This window comes from Trachurus trachurus (assembly GCF_905171665.1).
Source record: "Trachurus trachurus genome assembly, chromosome: 4".
Lineage (NCBI taxonomy): Eukaryota > Metazoa > Chordata > Actinopteri > Carangiformes > Carangidae > Trachurus > Trachurus trachurus.
The window spans coordinates 4210816-4231668 of record NC_139898.1 but is presented as its reverse complement, the minus strand read 5'-3'; the positions used below and the strand labels follow the sequence as shown (position 1 = coordinate 4231668).

At 43.3% G+C, this 20853-nt stretch overlaps 1 protein-coding gene across 1 annotated transcript; it reads left to right on the top strand.

Annotated features, from left to right (window-relative positions):
- Positions 1–41: 41 nt before the first annotated feature.
- Positions 42–12272, top strand: oma1 (OMA1 zinc metallopeptidase). The gene is made up of 8 exons (XM_083969599.1): positions 42–746; positions 2504–2732; positions 2936–3109; positions 3986–4093; positions 5329–5457; positions 5722–5796; positions 6608–6757; positions 10675–12272. The coding sequence occupies exons 1-8, from the start codon at positions 394–396 to the stop codon at positions 10990–10992; spliced, it is 1536 nt and encodes a 511-aa protein (XP_083825725.1). The 5' UTR covers positions 42–393; the 3' UTR covers positions 10993–12272.
- Positions 12273–20853: the final 8581 nt, after the last annotated feature.

Genomic DNA, 20853 nt, shown 5'->3' with positions numbered 1-20853 from the left:
GCGCGCGCCCGTTTCTAGGGGGAAGCATTTCTGAGCAGGACCGTGGAGCAACACTCACCAAACAAAGTTGCGTCCAGTTCGTTAGTGAAGTGACATTTCTCTTCACAGGGACGGTGAAAGTCGAAGTCGTCGTGTCATTGTACTGAAAGACTAAACTTTGTAACAGATAGAAATGATGACGTCGTCAGCGGTGACCAAGGTTACAGCTAATGTCAGCCGGTAGCGATGACATTGAGCGCGGGGAACAGCTACTGTAACGTTGTAACTGTCAAACCTGAAGGAGGAAGTCAGGTTAACGTCTGTGACTGTCTCTATATTAAAATGAGGAGCCCCGGGTCATTCAGGTGAACGGGTCTTGTCGTCGTCGTCTCTTTGAAACCCAGTCGCAGGACAATGGTTCTCCTCTCTGTGAGTCTCTTACGGAGCAGCCGCCTCTGTTTACTCTCTGCACACCTGGCACGGCACGGCCCGGTCTGTCAACAAGCTGGACTTCCTCAGCGCGGGTCCTGTCACAGAGCCGTAAACTCAGTCCGCTTCAGAGCAGCTCCGTCGGCCCCGGCTCTCTCAGTCCGGGGCCATGGACCGACGGTGGTGTGTGTCCAGACCAGTGCCCGGAGCTCTGGTTCCGTCCAGACCCAGTGCGGACACCACTTCCACACCTCGGCCCAGCTGAGGGCCCTGCCCGCTCCTCTCATATGGATGGTGCTGAAGCCTCTGCAGAAGCTCGTGGCTATAATACTGGGCAGGTAGGACACACACACTGGAGTTAACCACGACTGATCCATTAAAACACACAGGAAACACTTACTCACTTCATCAGGAACACTTAGTACTGAGCAGTTCCTCTCTGCACTCCTGAAACAGCCTCAGTTCTTCTCATCATGGGTCCACCAGGTGTAGAGACAGCTCCATGGTGACTGTACTACATCACATCATTTCTGTAGATCAGTCAGCTGCACATTCAGACCGACAATCTCCTGTTACTGGACTGGTCTGGGGACTGGGACACTCCCTAAAGTTCACTGAACTCACTGAACTCACTGAGACCAGTTTGAAACTTAAAGCAGAAGTAAGCGGAATGTTTGTGTTAATATAAGTCTTAAATAGTTATATCTTCCGACGGCAATCACAGTGCATCACATAGAGTGTTTGGTCCGAAACACGGGTCTGTCAGTCACTCTGCTCTGCTGTAAGCCGAGGAGAAAACTTTCCTTGTATCCTACAACCTTTATCCAATGAGGAGAGAGAACGGCATAAAGGGGCGGTCCTCTCTGTGTGTGCAGCCAAGGGATGCGCGTGAATGTGGTGACGTAGGGACGAGGGCGGGGACTGCTAACTCCATCTGCTGACAGGAAGTTAGCCAAAACGACCGGATCGCTTACTTCTGCTTTAAGCTTTGTGACATGAAGTATTATAGCCTACACTACAACCATGAAAGGATGAGATAGACTGAGATTTCAGACTATGACTGTTTGTTATTAAGGCCCAAAGTGAGTCAGACACACAGCATCACCATGTGATTGGTCCACTGAAGTCTGCTGCAGCCTCAGGTTCCTGTTCGGGACATGAAGTGAACCACAGCTGTAAAAAGTGACTGTAGTCTTTCTTTGTCTTTCCATTCTTCTCTTGCACCAACAATAATACACAGTTTAAGCCACTGATGGTTCTGATGTTTGATGAGCTGAAGCTCCTTACCTGTATCTGCAGGATTTCATCCAGTGCACCACTGCATAATTGCATAAGCAGGTCAGGTGTTCCTAATCCTAATAAAGTGTTTGATGTGTGTAGTGTTGTACACACTGAAACTGTTTAGAAACCTATTGGGAACATGTTTAGTGCACAGTGATGATTAGGTATAACCAATCAGAATACTTTGATCTGCAAGTGCAAATAAAGAAAGCAGGAAGTTACTGTTTACAGGCACAATATTAGTTTATCACATAAAGTATTCACAGTTTTAATTAAACAATAAACACACCTAATTAGCAATTGTATTAACTTTCATTTTAATGAGAACAAACAAATTACTTGATGTATTGTTGCCTTGTTTCAGTTAATTGGTTTTAATTCACTTCTAAAAGTTAATCACTGAGTAACTCTGGTATCATTTCACACACATGAGGCCTCATTAATGAATTTGTTTTTTTTAGTTTGGCTCAAATAACTAATTTAACCTCCTTTAATGGACTTAAACAGGGAGGCTGTTTTGTTTCCTACTTAAAAAAGTCTTGGCCTACTTGTACACTTCAGTGCTTGACTGTTTCCTCTGGGCAAACACACAGCAACACTTTAGTATTTTGTGCACAGTGCATCATTTCTGAATAGAGATTATTAATGTTTTGATGCTCCCCTTTTGGCCAGACCTTGTTTGAAAAAGATTATCGATCCGCCTGGATTCCCACACTTCCTTCCAGTGTGTGATTTTGTACATTTCCTGCACGAGGCTGTTGAGCAGCTGCACAGATCTCACACACCTCATCTCCTCTCGTCCCCCGGTGTGCAGGAGTCTGAGGAAGTGGTGGGTGGCTCTACCAGACAACCGCCGCCAGCTCCTGCGCCAGTGGGCCTGGCAGCGCCGCTGGCATCTGGCAGCAGGGGCAGGCGTTGCCATGGTGATTGCAGCTCTCCTTCTACTGACCCACCTGGATGAGTCCCCCGTGACGGGACGGACCCGCCTCCTGGTGTTCAGCAGAGAGAACTACATGGAGCTGGCTGCTGTGACTTCAGAGGCTGTAAGAGAGGGACAGTGATTAGAGATGGATTATCCTGTTACAGTTTACACAATTCATAGCATCAACAATGAAACTGTATCGACTAGCAGATACTTCAGATGGATGGAGGAAGAGAAAATGTGGTATGATGAAAACTTTTTTTAAAGAAAAGGCATCTTTGTTAAAAGCTTGTCTGTGTGTGTGTGTCTGTGTGTGTGTTTCAGTACATGGAGGAGTTTGCAGAGCTGCTGGTTCCGGTCACTGACCCTCGGCACAAGGTGGTGGAGCGGGTGGTGCAGCATCTGGCACAGAGGAACAAGGACATCCCTGAAGTGTCTGATGTCACATGGAGCGTCCACGTGGTGCAAAGTCCCAATGTCAACGCCTTTGTCCTGCCGGTCAGTAGAAGAGAAAGAGAGTTAAAGGTTGAATCTGGCTTGAATGCTTATTAAAAGCTATATTTTTTCAAAAATTAATACATCCACAGGGAATTTAGAGGGGAGCAGAATACAAGTATTGCTTCAACATAAAAAATAATATTTAGTCTGAATTAATTAATTTAAGAAATTCTGACGGGCTCAACGATGACTTCCCGTTTACATCGTACCAGCCAGTAGCTGTCACTTCTCCGCTGTGTTACTAACCCTCCTCCCGGTCGTGTTCATTTGTTTTCAGCGAAGCCTTCGATAATCAATCAGTGGATATTGTATTTGTGTAGTCTTACCTGTCATAAACAAGAGATTACAGTTTACGGGGTGCATTTGTGTCACGGACTTGCGGTGCCACGGAGACGAGAGCTGTGACACAGAGTCACAGTCTCTGATCAGCAGGTTTGGTTTTCAGCCACAGTGTGGAAGGAGCCTCCACTCTCCCTCTAACAAGTTACAAGTCATTTATCTAACATCATAATTAGTCCGAAGCTGTTTAATGACGGTTGCAGTTCCTATTTTGATCAGTAGATGTTGGTATTCTGCGCATTCTCCAGTGACTCAACATATCCAACCTTTAAACATTGTCTTTTCATATTGTTACATCCATCACCTCATGTGAGGGTGCAAATGAACAACAGAGTGGTGAAATGTGTTCCTCTTATCACATATCCTTATAACAGGTTTTCCCACCACATTTAGCTTGTTTTTGCACCTGACCACATGGAAAAACTAATTTAAAAATACAAAAAATGTAAATAATTCACACAGAGTATTTACTGTAAGTTGCCCGGAGTAGAATCTCTTGAATGTCTTATATTTGGATTTCACTTTATCTTCATGCAGAACGGGAAAGTGTTCATGTTCACTGGGATGCTGGACTCCGTGGCCGACATTCACCAGCTCACCTTTGTCCTGGGGCACGAGATGGCTCATGCGTTACTGGGACACTCTGTAAGTGCATTCACACTGTTTGTGACTGTGGCTTTGTCTCTACTCCTTATCACATCAGATATTACTGCAGTGTTCTACTACAGTCAGTCACTTTTATATTTAAAGATACTTTCCTTTGTCTCAATGACCTTGAAACACACTGATGAGCCACTTGGCTGCTTCACAACACAGCATCAGTTAGATCATTATTGTCGGTACAGATGTGGAAGAGTTATTCTGAGAGAGAATGATCCGTCATCCCCTCGTTGCATATTGCTCCCTGTTTAATGCGTCCAATGTGTTCAGCTGTGTGAGGAGGGGCTGGATATCCTGAGGCTGAGCTGCAGCAGTGAACAGAGAACCTGTGTATAGAACGCTGACATTTGAGAGCCGTAGTTGATTGAAGCCCTGGCTGTGCATGAGGATGAGTCACTAAAAACACTTAAAGTGCAAATAATGTTGAAGAACAAAGTTTAGTCACTTAGAAGCCCTTGGCACACACGGTAGAAGTTGGAGCTGGACGTCTTCCAGATCTCTCCCACATAAGGTTATAAAATATGTATGTGGACCTCCTATAGTTATGTGCATTATGCACTGAGAGACCTGACTATTCATCATCAGCCCCCCCCCCCCCCCCTCCCAACTCTGTCTCAGAAGTATAGCATCGGCTGAAGTGGCATCAGTTGCGGTGTTGTTGCATCAGCCGGGGATAAAAACTCACTGACAATCACCTCCAGACACTCACTAATCCTGTCTGTGCTATGATGACCAGGGACCCGTCGACCTAGGGCACTGTCACGCTTTATTAATTCTCCTCTGATGGCTGTTTTTACTCTGGCAACAGGAGCCCATTCTTCTTGCTCTAAAAAAGTGTCTAATGAAGTGGGTATTTCCAGACTTTAAACGTCCTCGGAGGAAATGCTTGAAGGAGATTTTAATTAGATGGAGGGAATGAGCATCGATGGGCTTGGTATTACCCAGTAGGTGTGCTCTATTGGATTGGCTGTTAAAACCTCTAAATCTGCAACAGAGTTAAAGTTCCACTAAAATAGATGGGAACAATCAATATGTTCCAGCTGTCTCATTCACCTCCCCAAAACTTTTTTGCCTCTATTTTTCTCTCTCTGTACCCACTCCCTGTCTGTTCTATCCTAAACCTTTACTGTCCTGCTTGTGTCCTTCTCTCCTCTGCCCCCCCCCCCCCCCCCTCCCCCTCCCTCCTGGTCACCCCACATCCCTCTGCTCCCCTCCCGCAGGCAGAACAGGCCAGTCTGTCTCACATCGTGGACCTCATTTCCCTTATTCTGCTGACAGCCATCTGGGCCGTTTGTCCCCGGGACAGCCTGGCGCTGCTGGGACAGTGGGTGCAGGATAAGCTCACACAGGTACGACACATGCCAGACTGTTACCTGTTAACACTGGACAGGACTAGTTCTGGTTACCGCTCAGTCACAGACTCATCATACTTTATATACGATGTGAATACATGTTCACCAACCAGACAGCAACATGAGTCCACTATATGTTACTGTAATGACTTTGTTGTGTATGTGTGTGAAGTCAGGAGTTGAAAGCAGTGGAATAGATGTGTGTGTGTCTGATATAAAGTTTGTGCAGCCTCATACACTCACGACCTGTCTCTCCCTCAGCTAATGTTCAGCCGCCCGTACAGTCGGAAACTTGAGGCCGAGGCCGACAAGGTTGGACTGCAGCTGGCTGCTAAGGTATCATCACCTCCGGAGTGGAATTGTTTTATTTCTTAAAGGGCCACTCCACAGATTTTTACATGTGAAGTTCAGGTTACTCGTCACAAGGAGGAGCACATTTCAGCCCGTGAAATGTTCAATGTCTGTATTTAACAGGGACATTTCACAGTGCATCTACTGTAATAGTGTGCCGCAGGTGGTTTTTTTGTCCTCGGAGGCCACCGTCACTTTGCTGACGGGAGGGGTGAGTGTGAGCAAGTGAGCGCTGCAATCTAGAATCTTAACGCTGGATATCACGTTTTTCCCCCCATTTTACACACTGGACCTTTAATACAAAAATCTGAGGACAGAAGAAATAAAACAACCTCAAAACAAACAAAAGATAGTTGCATAACATCATTAAAGATAGACGGACGTGTAGTTATTACAATATTTCTAAAAAAATCTGTATGACCTGACCTCATCAACACATAAACATGCATTACATCCTGGAAGTGAGAAATCTATGATATTATGACATTTTTGTATCTTTACCCATATATGCTGAACACGATATGACAGTCACTATTGCCTTTTAGGGGTGGGAGGTGGGGTGGCTCTTCAGAGCAATCAGTATTTTAACACTATGGAATAACACTCCTCTGGTGTCACTTTTGTTTAAAAGCCCAGTAATCTGCCTGAGGAACACTAGGGGGCACTGTTATCAAACTAAACTTACCTTATATGGAAGTCCGCTAAGAATTTTCATCTCAGCACAAGACAGAGGGATGCCACATTGTGTTTGTGTTTCTGATTCCATTGGGGGTGTGGTGGTGTATGTCCTTCCCAGGCATGTGCAGATGTGCGAGCAGGTCCTATTTTCTGGCAGCAAATGGAACTCAGAGACCAGCTGACAGGGGAGCCCAGCATGCCCGAGTGGCTGTCCACACACCCATCACACAGGAACAGATCCTTTCAGCTGGACAGCCTCGTACCACAGGTACACACACACACACACACACACACACACTGCTTAGCTGAAAACAGCAGGAGTTAACGGTGGCGCTTAAGTTGAGTTATTTAGATAAACACGTACAATGTTTGTCCAAGGTAGAAGACTTTGATCGCCGCGTGAGGAGAGAGCCGTACACCTGCCTGTTGTTTAGGAGAAACAGTGGGACTGCAGGAGCTGCTGGAGGAGTCTTAATATAACTAATGAAGCATCTGGAGAGATGTATATCCACCTGCAGACATGTGGGGAGGGGGGGCAGAGAGGAAGGAGGGACCTGGGGAGAAGAGGAAAAGATGCAGGGGTTTAGGAAGACAGGAAAAACATGTGGCCACACTGGGGCACAGATATCTGCTTAACTACTTTTTCTTGGAGGCTGTGAGTTGAAGACCTGTAAAGAGACAGCCCCCCCCCCCCCCCCCCATCACTACCCACCACCCCCCAGGAGCTGCTCAGTCTCACATGTTCACACACTGTGCAGGCACTGTGGTGAGATAGTCAGTGATACCTTAAAGGGGTAGTTCAACATTTTTGGCAAATTGGCCCATTGGAGTAGGTTTGTTACCTTTAATTGTCGGTTGTTTGTTGATTGATTGTTGTCATCAAGTACACAATCCAACAACTCCAAAACGCTCAAGTTGTGACCTGCACATTCACCACACTATGAGATAATAACAGAACATTACGAGATAGATTGTTTTCGAGGTAAATGCAGAGACTGCTTGCCAATAAACTGCCCCAACAGGAACGCGCATCAGCAGTTTTGCATGAATTTACCTCAAAAACAACTGTCTCGTAACATTCCGTTATTATCTCATAGCGTGGTGAATGTGCAGGTCACAACTTGTCCACAATAGCGTTTTGGAGTTGTTGGTATAGATGCACCAATCTAGTTTTTTTCCGATCCAATCCAATACCGATACCTGGGCTGAGCGTATCGGCCGATACCCGATACTGATCCAATACTACCGTTGAATGAATGAACCGTATATACGTTGCCATGTGAGTGAAGGCATCAGGCTTGACATAAACATTTAGCCTTGTTATAAAAAAAGGCAACAAATTAACACAGATATAAATGTACTTACAAATAACAAAGTGTACATTAGCAGCAAAAATAAATAAATAACACTAGATCTCTGTAACTGTATTGCTGTGTATGATATTAATAAAAAAGAAATGACTGGATCGGAAAGCTGGATCGGCCTCATTCATCCGATATCCGATCCAGCTAATTAGTCAATATCGGAGCCGATATCCGATCCAGGTATCGGATCGGTGCATCTCTAGTTGTTGGATTGTGTATTTGATGAGTTTGATGAGGGAAACCAAGAAATCCCATGAGCCTCTGTAGCGTAGCTCTGAGCAGCTCGTGGCTCTGCTCCGCCGTTCTAAAAATAGCTTGCACCGACAATTAACAAGGTAACAAACCTGCTCCTAAAACTATAGGGATTATGGCAATGGGCCAATTTGCCAAAATGTTGAACTATCCCTTTAAGGCTAGAAGGAAATCAACGCACCGCACGGTTAAGACAGCAGTCATTAGGTCTTCCATGTGCGCGTATGTTTGTATGTGAGCCATAGAGAGAGAGAGATTAGGAATCTATCAGCAGCAGATTTAACCTTGACTGTGAGTTGGACTGTTGGTACACACCGTCAGATGCTCCAAGCAGGAGACACGAACAGATGGGTAAACCACTAATTGTCCATCAGGTGCTTGTGTTGTTGAGTGTGTGTGCATGCTCTTTGTGTGTGAGTGTGTTATATGCATGTGCCCATGCATCATATCATATATCCCTGTGAGGTAGATTGACCAACCCTCAGCAGTCCTTGCCGAGGCCAGGCTGTAGCCACAGGCAGCCAAGTGATGAAGACTGTTGTTTTGGGGATTCATTGGCCTGAATTGTGTGTGTGTTTGTTTATGTGTGTGTTGCAATTCTGTGCTGCTGCTACCTGCGATGCCGTCCTCTCCGCCGGTTTGTTTGATCCAGCATAGCAGCACATATGAGCCACTTAACATCGGAGCTGTGTCGGGTGAGAGTGATGCATAATGTGATGTTTTTAACCTTGCGAGGGGTGACAGCATCAAGCTAGTTAACCCAACTCTTGTGAGGGCACTCCGCCTCCATTAGTGCACTCATCATCCTTAAGCAAAGCGCATTAAGTCCACTGGTAGCATGAGAGGGAGACCCTGCTGAGTGGGGGAAGCCAGTGCACGTATGTGTGCGCAGAGTCTTGTAGGTGTAAGTGGGATGTTAATGATTTGGGTGTGTGTGTGAGAAAGAGACTGACAGAGAGTGTGTCAGGATTGTTGGGAAGTGCTTGTGGTTAATTCCTACCAGCTCTGCTCATACAACCTGTGCAACACAGATTCTTCTTGTGATTAAGATTTATTATTTGTATTATTTTGACATTGTAACAGAGCATGGTATAACAGGATAATAGATTCCCTAACCCCTGCCCCCCAAACAAACCAACCAGTTTAAACCATCACCATCTGATGCTGACCCTTCTTTGGTTGTTATTTTTTAACATTGTGCTACTTCATGTATAACGGACCTATCTCTAGTAACTACAGCCGCATTAGCTGTATCATTAATGAAGATTTTAAAAAAGAAATACAGAACACAGAAAATAATTGTAGGCAGAATTAATTAATTAACTTATTAATACAAAAAGTAAATGAAATAGAATAAATGAAATAAATATAGATATATTTTGTGCAACACTGAATTAAAACAGACATGCTGCTTCCTGTTTTTAGAAGATCTTTAGCCAAGCTGGCTCCAGTCTGTTGTTCAGTTGTTCCACTACTTTGGTCCAGACTGAGACGCCTCGGGATTGTTAAAGGGATAGTTCAACATTTTGGCAAATTGGCCCATTGCCATAATCCCTATAGTTTTAGGAGTAGGTTCGATAGCTTTAATTGTCGGTGCAAGCTATTTTTAGAACGGCAGAGCAGAGCTGCGCTATGGAGGCTCATGGGAGTTCTTGGTTTCTCTCATCAAATACACAATCCAACAACTCCAAAACGCTCTTGTGTACAAGTTGTGACCTGCACATTCACCACGCTATGAGATAATAACAGAGACAGAGTTGTTTTCGAGGTTAATGCAGAGACTGCTTGCGGAAAAACTGCCCCTGACGGGAACGCGGTATTGCATGAATTTACCTCGAAAACAACTCCTGTAATTGGCAATTTGCCAAAATGTTGAACTATCCCTTTAAAATGGAGTTCAGACATTCATGGTCCCCTGAGGATAAATCAGCATCGTGACGTTTAAAGTTAACCAATATTTACATTTCTTACTAAATACACACAACAGTGATGACATCATCATGGCCCTCAGATGGAGTTTGTGTTAGTATAGGTGCAAATCTGCAAACATTAGCATGCTAATACAAGAAACTAGATGTGTTAGCATTTAGCTCAGAGCACAGTACTCCTCAGTAGACTCGTTAGCATGGCTGCTAACGTGTAGCGCTGCTGATTCTGAATGTGTTTTTCTCTGCGCTTTGATCTGCGTTGTCTTTTTGTGTGTGTCTGGAGTCCTTCACATTTCTCTCTTTCCCTCCCTCCTCCTCTCTATCTCTCTCCTTCTATATCTCTCTGTCATCCTGTTCATTTCGGTTCACAGCAGCGTTTTGATGAAACATCTTATCTACTCATCGCAAAGTAAAAAAGAACAAACTGATTTCTTGTTCTACTACACTGCGAACAAAAACAACATGACTCACTACTACCCCAGTAAACACATTTATCATCTTGAACTGCAGTAGTAAGTTAGTGCAGAGACAGTATTTATCTATGAGAGTGGTTTAATATATTGTTTGTTCGTTTCTGTAATGCTATTATATATTTTTTAAACTGTGTGTGTTTTTTTTTTCCCCACTGTGTCTTTGTCCAGGCTCTGGAGCTGAGGGAGAGCTGTGACTGCCCCGCTCTACCTGCCACAGACCCTCGTGTCGTCTTCTCCAAGAGCGTTCAGGTGTTGCTGCAAAAAGCTAAGGACCAGGAGAGAGCGGGGCCGCTGGCGGCGAGCAAGCCTCACCTGGCCCAGCGCCCCAGCTCCCTCCCCGCTCCACTGCCTGCAGCTCTGCTCCCTCACACTGCACTTCCTCCTTCACCGAATGTTGTGGATCCAGTTCCAGTCGTCTCTCCAGCCCCAATCCCCACTCCCACCGAGGCTGTCAGACCACAGGATGGAGTGCAGATCACCAGCTGACAGGGGCGTTCAATCCACCACAAACTTTTTGCAGCTTTTCACTGACTGGACTGGACTGTTTTACTGCTGCTGAAAGACATTAAGTCATTTAAATGTCAGGAGCTCTGAAATTGGAACGCAGGTTGTAAATGGTTTGCAGAGAATCCTAATGCTGCCCTCAAGCAAATACTGTTTTTTTTTTTTTTTTCAGAGTGCCAGCAAAATGGAGCTGGGTGAAATAATGATGATCAGGTGAAAAAGAAGTGGCTGGGATTATTTTAAATCAAAAGAAAAAGTCGGCAAAAATAAATAGAAACGGAAACAAATATCCGTTGCCCCTCTTGACCTTCTCCTCCACTGCAACACTCTGATTACTTAACTTCAGAGAACGTTATCCGTGCATAGTGACTTCAAAGATGCCACATTAATTAGATAGCCTTGAACAGGGAAATTAAATTAATTAGTAAAGCTTCCATACATTAAATGATTAATATGTGCATTATTCATCGACATGCGGCAGCAGATGAGAGTAAGCACTTTGAGTGTGCATGTTGGAGGGTGTGTCCATGGCAGGCAGAGGACATCTACATTCTCATTATGACTGCTACTTTTTCATGCCACACACACACACACACACACACACACACACACACACACACACACACACACACACACACACACACACACATACAGCAGCACTTTATGCATTCTCCAGCCTGAGGGACATGATGGTGTAAATTTATGCCGGCTTGTTTACAGGTTTTAAAACACAAGCCTTCTGCACAGGAATGCCAATATCCACCATCAAGCTTTGACAAATCTTTCATGGGATTTTGTAAAATCTTATTTAACAAGGCAAGTTGACTGAAAAAACATTCTTATTTACAGCAGCAACAGCTTGCAGGAGCAGCCACACAATGAGGGGGGAGCTGGTATATCTCGATAATCTTTGGCGTGCGCGTGTTTGTGTGCTGTGACAAACACACCTGGACATATTGTGAATTCAAAAAGCTACTGCTGTGTTTTCTTTAGGGATAAATTATTTTTTGTGTGTGTGTCACGCGCTGTAGGTGCTGAAGCTGCATCAGCTTGTAAAACATCAGTCAGGAGTGTTATAGCTGCTGTAGAGGCTTTGTTTCCTCGCTAACAGGGAAGGTCTGTATTAAAGGAGGCATCTGCTGCATTGGTGTAAGGAGCCTGTGATTGGTTTTGTGCAAAACTATGCAATGAAAAGCCAAGGTGTTATTAGTATTTCATATTAACATCTCAGCAGGAACATGCTCTGTTTGCCAAAACATAGACTTGTGAGGTCAGGAAAACGTATGATTTTGGTTATTTTCCATCACAAGTTCCAATAATATTGAAATGAATGAAAGATTCATCAAGAGAATTTAGTACAATGTAGTGACATAAGAACACCAGGGGCCGTATTTATCAAGCTTCATAGAATTACTCCTAAGATCTTGAGTAAAACAGTAGCCTACTATGTGCCATGAACAGAATTTTAGATGACGTCACTTCCAAAGTTATAGGAATGACCAATCACTGAATGGAATCCCTCATCTAAGAATAGTTAAAGGGCCAATGGGAGAGTGTATTCAACTGTATTTTGACAAAAATCTACAAAATGGTACAAAATATATACATTGGGAATGAATCAAAAATAAATGTTCCTAATCTTTCCAGTTCATTTATTCAGCATTACATCGTTGCTGAGATGACGTCCCTTATTAAATCCTCAATGAAGATGCTACCTGCTCTGTCCAAACGATATCGTTTGATCAACTGCTCGTCATCAAACAAAGCCAGAACGTCCTTCCACTCCCTGAAGGTTTGCACACGTCTCTCTCTCCTCATTGCCGTCTCCTACCTACTTCTTGACTTGAGAAAGTTGATAAATAGATTTTATTCTTAAGTTTGAGAGAAGGACTAAATTCCAAAAGTTCCCAGCACTAAAATGGCACTTTAAGACGCTTGATAAATACGGCCACAGAACACTTATGTCATCACACCAACTAGTCAACACTGTGGGTAATGGATGTGTATGTGTGGATATGTAAGTGTGTGTGTGTGTGATGCTATGCTCCTGGGGAGATTCCTAGCTGTCCTCTCACTGTTGATCAGACAGATGTTAAAGGGATAGTTCAACATTTTGGCAAATTGACCCATTGTCATAATCCCTATAGTTTTAGGAGTAGGTTCGTTACCTTTAATAGTCGGTGCAAGCTATTTTTAGAACAGCGGAGCAGAGCCGTGAGCTGCTCAGAGCTACACTACGGAGGCTCATTGTATGTCTTGGTTTTTCCTCAAATACACAATCCAACAACTCCAAAACGCTTTTGTGGACAAGTTGTGACCTGCACATTCACCACGCTATGAGATAATAACGGAACGTTATGAGTTGTTTTCAAGGTAAATGCAGAGACTGCTTGCTTAAAAACTGCTTCCGATGGGAACGCGCCTCAGTGGTTTTGCATGAATTTACCTCGAAAACAACTCTGTCTCATAACGTTCCGTTGTGCAGGTCACAACTTGGAGTTGTTGGATTGTGTATTTGATGAGTTTGATGAGGGAAACCAAGAAATCCCATTAGCCTCCGTAGCGTAGCTCTGAGCAGCTCGCGGCTCTGTTCCGTCGTTCTAAAAATAGCTTGCACCGAACAAACCTACTGCTAAAACTATAGGGATTATGGCAATGGGCCAGTTTGCCAAAATGTTGAACTATCCCTGGGAAGCTCATTGACAAGATAACATCCTGCCAGTCATAGTCAAATAAAAGAAAGTAAAATTCCAGTCAGCTTCACTGTTTCACTTTTGTAACGTCCTCCAACTAGGATAAGTTCATACCTGTTAAATGATGAATTTGCATTATCTCAAGTTATTCTTTTGGGGCCTCCTTCGTTTACTCTGCAAAAATAGAAGGGTCGACCAGCACCTGAGAGGTGCTGAGGTGTTGCTCTTCATGGTGGCACATGATTCAGTCTTCCTCAGGATTTCAGCTTCCATTCAGTTGAATAGAGACTTCACAATTCTTGGCCACACTGTTGTGTGCACATGGAAGCATCTGGATGCAGCTCCCTCACCACACGGAGAGAAATTGGAACATGAACAGGCAACAGATGACACACTCACACCCAGAGGTAATTGTAATGAGCGTGATACAATACACACACACACACTGCGCTGAGTAATTGTAGCCTAGTGCTGGAGTCTAAACAATGCAGCAACAGAGGGCTTAATCAAGGAAAACAAAGAGACAGCAGTCAGATGGATTGAAAGGACAGAAATAGAAACAGACAAAGTGGAACCATGGGGATTGACAGGAGAAAAGAAAAGATTTCATTTCAAGCGCCTGAAAGAGTGCATTCTTTCAGTGTGATTTTCATTTAAATTATATAAAAAAAATATATTTGATTTTCAATATATTTCAGCTGAAACGTCGGATGGAAAAGTCTTTCTGTGTGGATTCTCTGTTCACCCTCAGGCTGATGAGATCTGTTCCACGAACCCAGTTAGAAATCAGATGTCTACTTCATGTCTGCAAATTCACCTTGAGTCTGGGATTATTTTGTGTTTGTATATTCCTCCGCCCACCAGAGACATCAGACTGCTTCTGAGCTGGCTGACAAACTGCTCGCAGGTATTTCAAGGTATTGACAAGCGGAGCGGCGTCGAAAAAGTATAGAGGCAGGAGCAGTAAAGGCAGCACACCCACGACAGGGAGAGGAGGAGAATACAGTGCACCGTAGATGGCAAACTCAAGATGCTGTTTCTCCAACAAAAACACTCCCAGAGAGAGTTGGGGCAGTGAGAGAGCAACCCAACACATCTGCTGTGTAGGTGGCTGAATGATGTCCCAGAATTCAGTCTGGCGACCCTCTGACCTCCCTGTGGAGTGCCTGCTCGAAGTGGCTCATCCGCGGCTCCATTTCTTGGATCCGCCTCAGCACACACGCAGCAGCTGGCTGCAGTGAGTAGAGGGAATATGGTGATGGAAATGTGTATATGTGTGTATTGCGGTTGTGTTTTAAAAAAGTTGCTGTGTCCTTCCACTGTGCATTAATTATACATGTGGCATGTGGGTGTCTGATTGAAATGAATATTTTACTGCTTTTAATCACTGCCATTGCCAGAGTGATGGAGCATCTGGCTGTGTTACCTGGGTAATTAAAGATGCTGTCTCACACATGCATGCATGCAAGTCTCCGAGGTTTTGTCTGCAGTGTGAGACAGACGTACTCTAGAGGCTTACTAATGAGCCCAAATTAGATTTGGAAGGTAATAAAGCAATGGGCCTGTAGAATTTTTTTTTTTAAAGATGACTTATTCTTTTTTGTTATTGTTTATAACTTTGATCAGTGAAAAGCTTTTCGGAGAGGCCAGGGGACAACAGAAATCCTCTTTCAGGTCACCTGAGTGTTAGCCAGAGAGTAACCTCAGCGGTATTAGCAGCTACTTTAAAAAGCTAAAAACATCTGCTGTGAATCAATCAGGTAGAATAGTCTGTGTCTCTGTGCTTTAAAGGTCCAGTGTGTAATATGGAGGTAAAACCGTGATATATAGTATTTTGATTCTAGATTGCAGTGCTCACTTGCTCACACTCACCCCACCCGTCGGCAAAGTGACGGTGGCCTCCGAGGACAAAAAAACTTTTACCACGACTGGGAGTGTTTCAGGGGATTTTCCTTTCAGGCTGCCGTACAAACATGGCGGCGCAAGATGGCGACACTCTAAAGCAAGACCCTTGCTATATGTATAAGAATAATTATAAGGCTATGAAAACCCAACAATATTTATTTTATAGCGATTTTACACTCATACTGTTATATTCAAGGGTAATATATTCAGATTTTGCCAATAAACCTTGCCAATTATTTCACCCTGGACCTTTAAAGGTGTACAGAAATGGCCGTTTGTCCTGTTTGTCGCTCCGAGTTGTCACAAGTTGCCGCACGAGTTTACCCGAGTAAGGAAAACGAAGTTATCGAGCGGGCAGGATATTCAAAGCTTGGGGCGAGACCGAGCTCGGTGTGTGTGTGTGTGTGTGTCTCAGACGTTTGATTGACGGATGACGGATCCAATAGCATTGGCTGATGAATTGTGAGCAGGCTGACGTATAATCTGTGCGCCTGCATTACCCAATGCGGAAAAAAAAAAAAAACACACTTTCATCCCGGATTTAATCAAAAATAGAATTTTGCACAAAGTTTGGGCTACATCGTCTGATAGATGAGTTATTACACTAATGTTAAGACCCACAATGGGCTCAAATTAAATATTATTTTCTGTACAGCTTTAACTGTAGATATTTGTGGATTTACAGTACGTGCTCATACAGTTAGATCCATCTTTTTCTGGATGAACCTTCTTTGTTTACTTCAATGCAATGCAAATATATCATTTTCTGTCATTTAAGATCTCTCAAAACAATGAAAAAAATGTTGGTGACACTGAAAGGTAGCATGGTAACATGGGAGCTGGTGTCTTCACCATCATACCTGTCAACTTCTCCCAGTTTGGATTCCCTCAGTTTAAATCAGGAGATCAGGAGGCTGGTTATACACAGAGGTCTCCTGCTCCCTACAACACATGAACAAGGTGATTAGAATTAGTGGAAGCACTGAATATGTTATGTTAAAAACATGTTGTCTCTGGAGCTGGGTAGATTAGTTGCTGCCAACAGTTGCTCAGCTTATTTCTCTGATATCTTAAGATCCAGACGGCCAATGACTAAAACCCTTCATCTGGTTAAAACGTTTTGTGATAAAAGACCAAGACAAAAAAGTGTATGTGGTTTTAAACAACTTAAACTCATTGATGTTGATTCGTTTGGCAGGCCGCCACAACATTAATAGGCTACATGTGTAAAGGGGATCTGGGATAATCTCTCACAGAACTAGCTGTTTTTAGATATTTTAATGTGGAAAGGTTGTATATTACACTTTGAATACATTTCCTGGACCCATGAAACAGACTCAATATGAAAGAATCTAAACCACTTGTTTCCCCATTGGCCTGTTCAACCAAACTGCAATGAGGACAAGGTCATACTGAGCCTCTCCTCAAAGTAACACACCCCAGTGACAACAGTTTACCATAACACATCTTCTGTCTTTAAAACTGGACAGAGACACCGCAAGTTACAGTGAGTGACCCATAATACAAACACCAGTTTAACAGCCATTCATTTACATCTTAGTACCTCAGCTGTTAAGGAGCATTGTTTTGTATTTGACTCCTCAGTTCTGCTCTGTGCCTCTTCCCTCACTCTTCATACCTGGCACCAAATGTTATTTTTAGCAAATAGGGCAAAAAGAAATGTGGCGCTCCGGTTGTTCCTCTGTGGTGCAGGCTGGTAAGTAGGTTGATATCACGGTGCTTTTTCAGCCACATAAAAACCTCGTCTGGTGCAGCTTTAATGTGAGCTAATGTTGGAGCTAATGTCTGCATTAGTCACTGTACAGTGTTAGCCTGAGAGAATCATTCTTCACACAGTATAAAGCTCTGGGTTTTCCTTAGAGAGAGCTCAGAGATTCATACGAGCATGGATGAAAATTGACCCCCACTTCTTAGTTAAAAAGAAACCGATGATAATTTAAAACATTTGGCTTTGTGATTGGTTTTTTTTTTTTCTTTTCGGCTGTGGTTTTCCTGGAAGCGGAGCTGCTGTCGTGTGAACTACAGTGATGAACAGACTGGCATGGGGTCATTGAGGCTATCTGGGTATTCTCTTTCAACACAGAGTACAGGTCTCCCTCTAATGGCTCCTCATGTCCTCTCCGTTTGCCTTATCACCTTCATCTATGTGTGTGTGTGTGTGTGTTCATGGTTGGACTGGAGGTTTTTTATAGTCTGGCTGCTCTGATGCTATTAGAGATTAGGATGTTAACACAGTCCTTCATCTGACTGCATCGATCCCAACCCTCACAGTGGAATCACATTAATACTAACAACGTCAGGTACAAACTTTGTAGCTCTCCTTTATATATATATATATTTTACACCTGCTTCTCTGTCAGTGCTGATTTGAATCTGAATAACCAGCTTTCTTCCTGGTCTTTCAACAGGGAGGGGGTGCAGTGTAATGAAGAGAGCGAGGGGAGGAAGATTGCAGAAGCAGAGGGGGACTGGAGGATGTGGAAATGAGATGAGATAAAATGGTTTAAATCAGTCTTCCTCAGGTGCTTCGACACTGGAAGCTTTCAGTGTTTGAGCACATACATCAAGTTACAACTCGGCGTAGGTGTATTATGGTAGTGAACGAGTGAATGTATTACACAGCACGCAATAGCACAGTTTACTCTGACAAAGAAATTATATCCACAACGCCATTGAAAATGTAACTTCAAAAACATATTGTGAGAATCCTACATTTGCCTCTTATAAAATAATGAAAAGACATAACACATTTTTCAGAACATCATACAAATTGAGAAATGTGTGGTCCACTGTTAAAAAAGAAAAAGAAAAAAGGCTTTTTTTATTTCCTTATCTACGTGTCCATCAGTGCAGCAGTGCATCATACTCTTCTCTCACCTCCTCTGTGATCCCCGTGAATCCATCAAGAATATAGGAGAGAGGAACTCAGGCCAAAACACTGTCAGTCAATGTCAGGCAAGTTCATCAAACTGTGACGGGCCTGGCTGGGCATTTAGACCTAAAGTACTGTACACGTGTCGAGCACAGTAGGAACACCCTCATTGCTGCTGCCAATGTCCACACTTGTTAACTTTTACAAGGATTTATACAGCCATTTATGTCACTAAATTGTTGTTGTTGTGATGGTCAATCTCAGAGGGAACCTCTTTATATTATCTTTTTTATTTTTTATTTATTTATTTTTACGTACAATCTATTATGCTTTTGGTTGTTGTGAACACAATATAGTTGTTGACTTGAGAATGCAAGTACAATGCAGGACATGATGTTTCTAAACGTTAATGCAGCTAACATGCTCCTTCCATTGTTTTTGCTGCCACTAATGGAAAAAATAAACAGTTTTGCTCATGGACTGAAGCATATGTTTTGGTAAACTAAACAATCTTGATCATATTTCAACTCCCCGCAGAGCTATGCTGGGCATTTTTGAATTACTAGTCATCTTTGTGCACCATGGAAGATATACTTGTTTTTATATATAATCACATGCAAAGTGCGAGTTGTCCATAATTGCATTGTGAAAAAGCAGGTATTTTTTATCAGCACTCAGGAATTGCTAGAGCTAGGTTGTCTTTCTAACATAACAAGAAAAACGTCTGTAAATTAGAAAATTGTCAAACAAGGATTAACCTTTACAGTTTCGACACAGGGGAGCAGCAATGAGCTAACCATAGCTTTACACCAGCTACAGGCAGAGATGAGCCTCCACGACGGGTTTATGGAGATTCAGACTTACTCCAGGCTTATGCCATGGAGGATGCTACAGTGCATTGGTTATAATGCCCAACTTGCTAAAACATCCTGTAAGTTAAAAATCCATTAAGCTGGGTAGTGGGGTGGTGCAGTTGGTAGAGCAGGTGCCCCATATACAGAGGCTACAGTCCTCACTGCAGTCAGCCCTGGTTCGAATCCGGCATCTGGCGGCCTTTTACTGCATGTCATTCCCGCTCTCTCTGCCTCCCCATTTCCTGTCTCTCTAGAGTCTATACTATACTGCCCAAAAAATCCTGAAACATGTAAGTCATTGTTTACAAGTTATTGTTTGTTACCAAGCCACAAACGAAGCCAACACTTAGAGTGGCATGCAGGGGAACCCCAAAGCAAGAGGAAGATGAAGTGATCTCCAAAGGGCATAAAGTTACCGATGACACATTCCCTTTACATTTTAAACAATATAGGCTAATAAAAAAAAAAAGCTATTTTCATTACATTTTCAAAATGATAGAAAAGGAAAAGGGCATGCAGCAAAGTTTTGGGCACCCATCTAGTAGCCCCCCCTTTGGAAACTATCACAGTGTGTAAATAGTAAAACATCTTGTCTGATACTTTGGTCAATGTTATCTGAGAGCTCAAGTCTCCTGGGTTTCCCGTTCTTTTGCAGGCTGCTGCTTTGTTTCCCTTTTTCACTCTAAAATTGGTGAAAACAAAACTAAACAAAAAACCCACTGATATTGCTTCAAATATTGCAAAAGAGTGTTTCATGTTTAGCTTGACCAAATTTTGACCAGGGCTGCCCAAACTTTTGCACGCCACTGTACGTATGTGCCAGGAGCTGCACTTCCTCTGATAACCACTAGAGTGTTACAGTGGCTCCAACAGGTGAGTCAGTCTCCATTGACTCTCATTACAAACTTAACACAACTAATAAACCTGTCTACAGCTCGGTACAAAAGCTGTTTCGGGCCCTACATCTTATCCCAACCTTCATGACAACTCTACAGAGCTGACTTACAAGCGTAACCCACCTGTTTTTTTTCTTATCTAGTTAACGTTATTCATAACTGTGTGGCAGCAGGTGCGGTGATTAGCCACTAACGTTACCTGTCACTTCATCACAGAGCGTCTGGAAAGACGCTATGTCTGTGATGTGCTGTCGGTGGCTCCTGGAGGATTTTTCACGCAGATATTTGACTATTAACCTGGCTTGGTACGCGGTTAATCAACTATCAGAACAGGAGGAAGTCTGTGCTTCAGTTTCGAGGTGAGTAAAACTCTTTTTATTTATTTTTTCCAAGCTAACGCTAATTTTAGCCACAAGGCCAAATGGCGGTTTTTTTTTTCTTTATTGAAAATTAAGGCTCAGTACAATCATGAGTTTGGACAAAAAAAGGTATGAAATACGGTACACGCTGACAAGGTGTAATAATCAGGACAAATATATGTCACATTTGAGGAAAAAACGCAAATGAAAACTCTTTCACTATGCTTGAGATATGATGAGATA

Excerpts from the sequence above, each read along its gene's own strand:
- oma1 (XM_083969599.1), top strand. The coding sequence starts at position 394 with ATGGTTCTCCTCTCTGTGAGTCTCTTACGGAGCAGCCGCCTCTGTTTA. Across the intron at positions 2,733-2,935 it reads CTGCTGTGACTTCAGAGGCT|TACATGGAGGAGTTTGCAGA; the intron begins GTAAGAGAGGGA and ends TGTGTGTTTCAG. Across the intron at positions 5,458-5,721 it reads TGCAGGATAAGCTCACACAG|CTAATGTTCAGCCGCCCGTA; the intron begins GTACGACACATG and ends TCTCTCCCTCAG.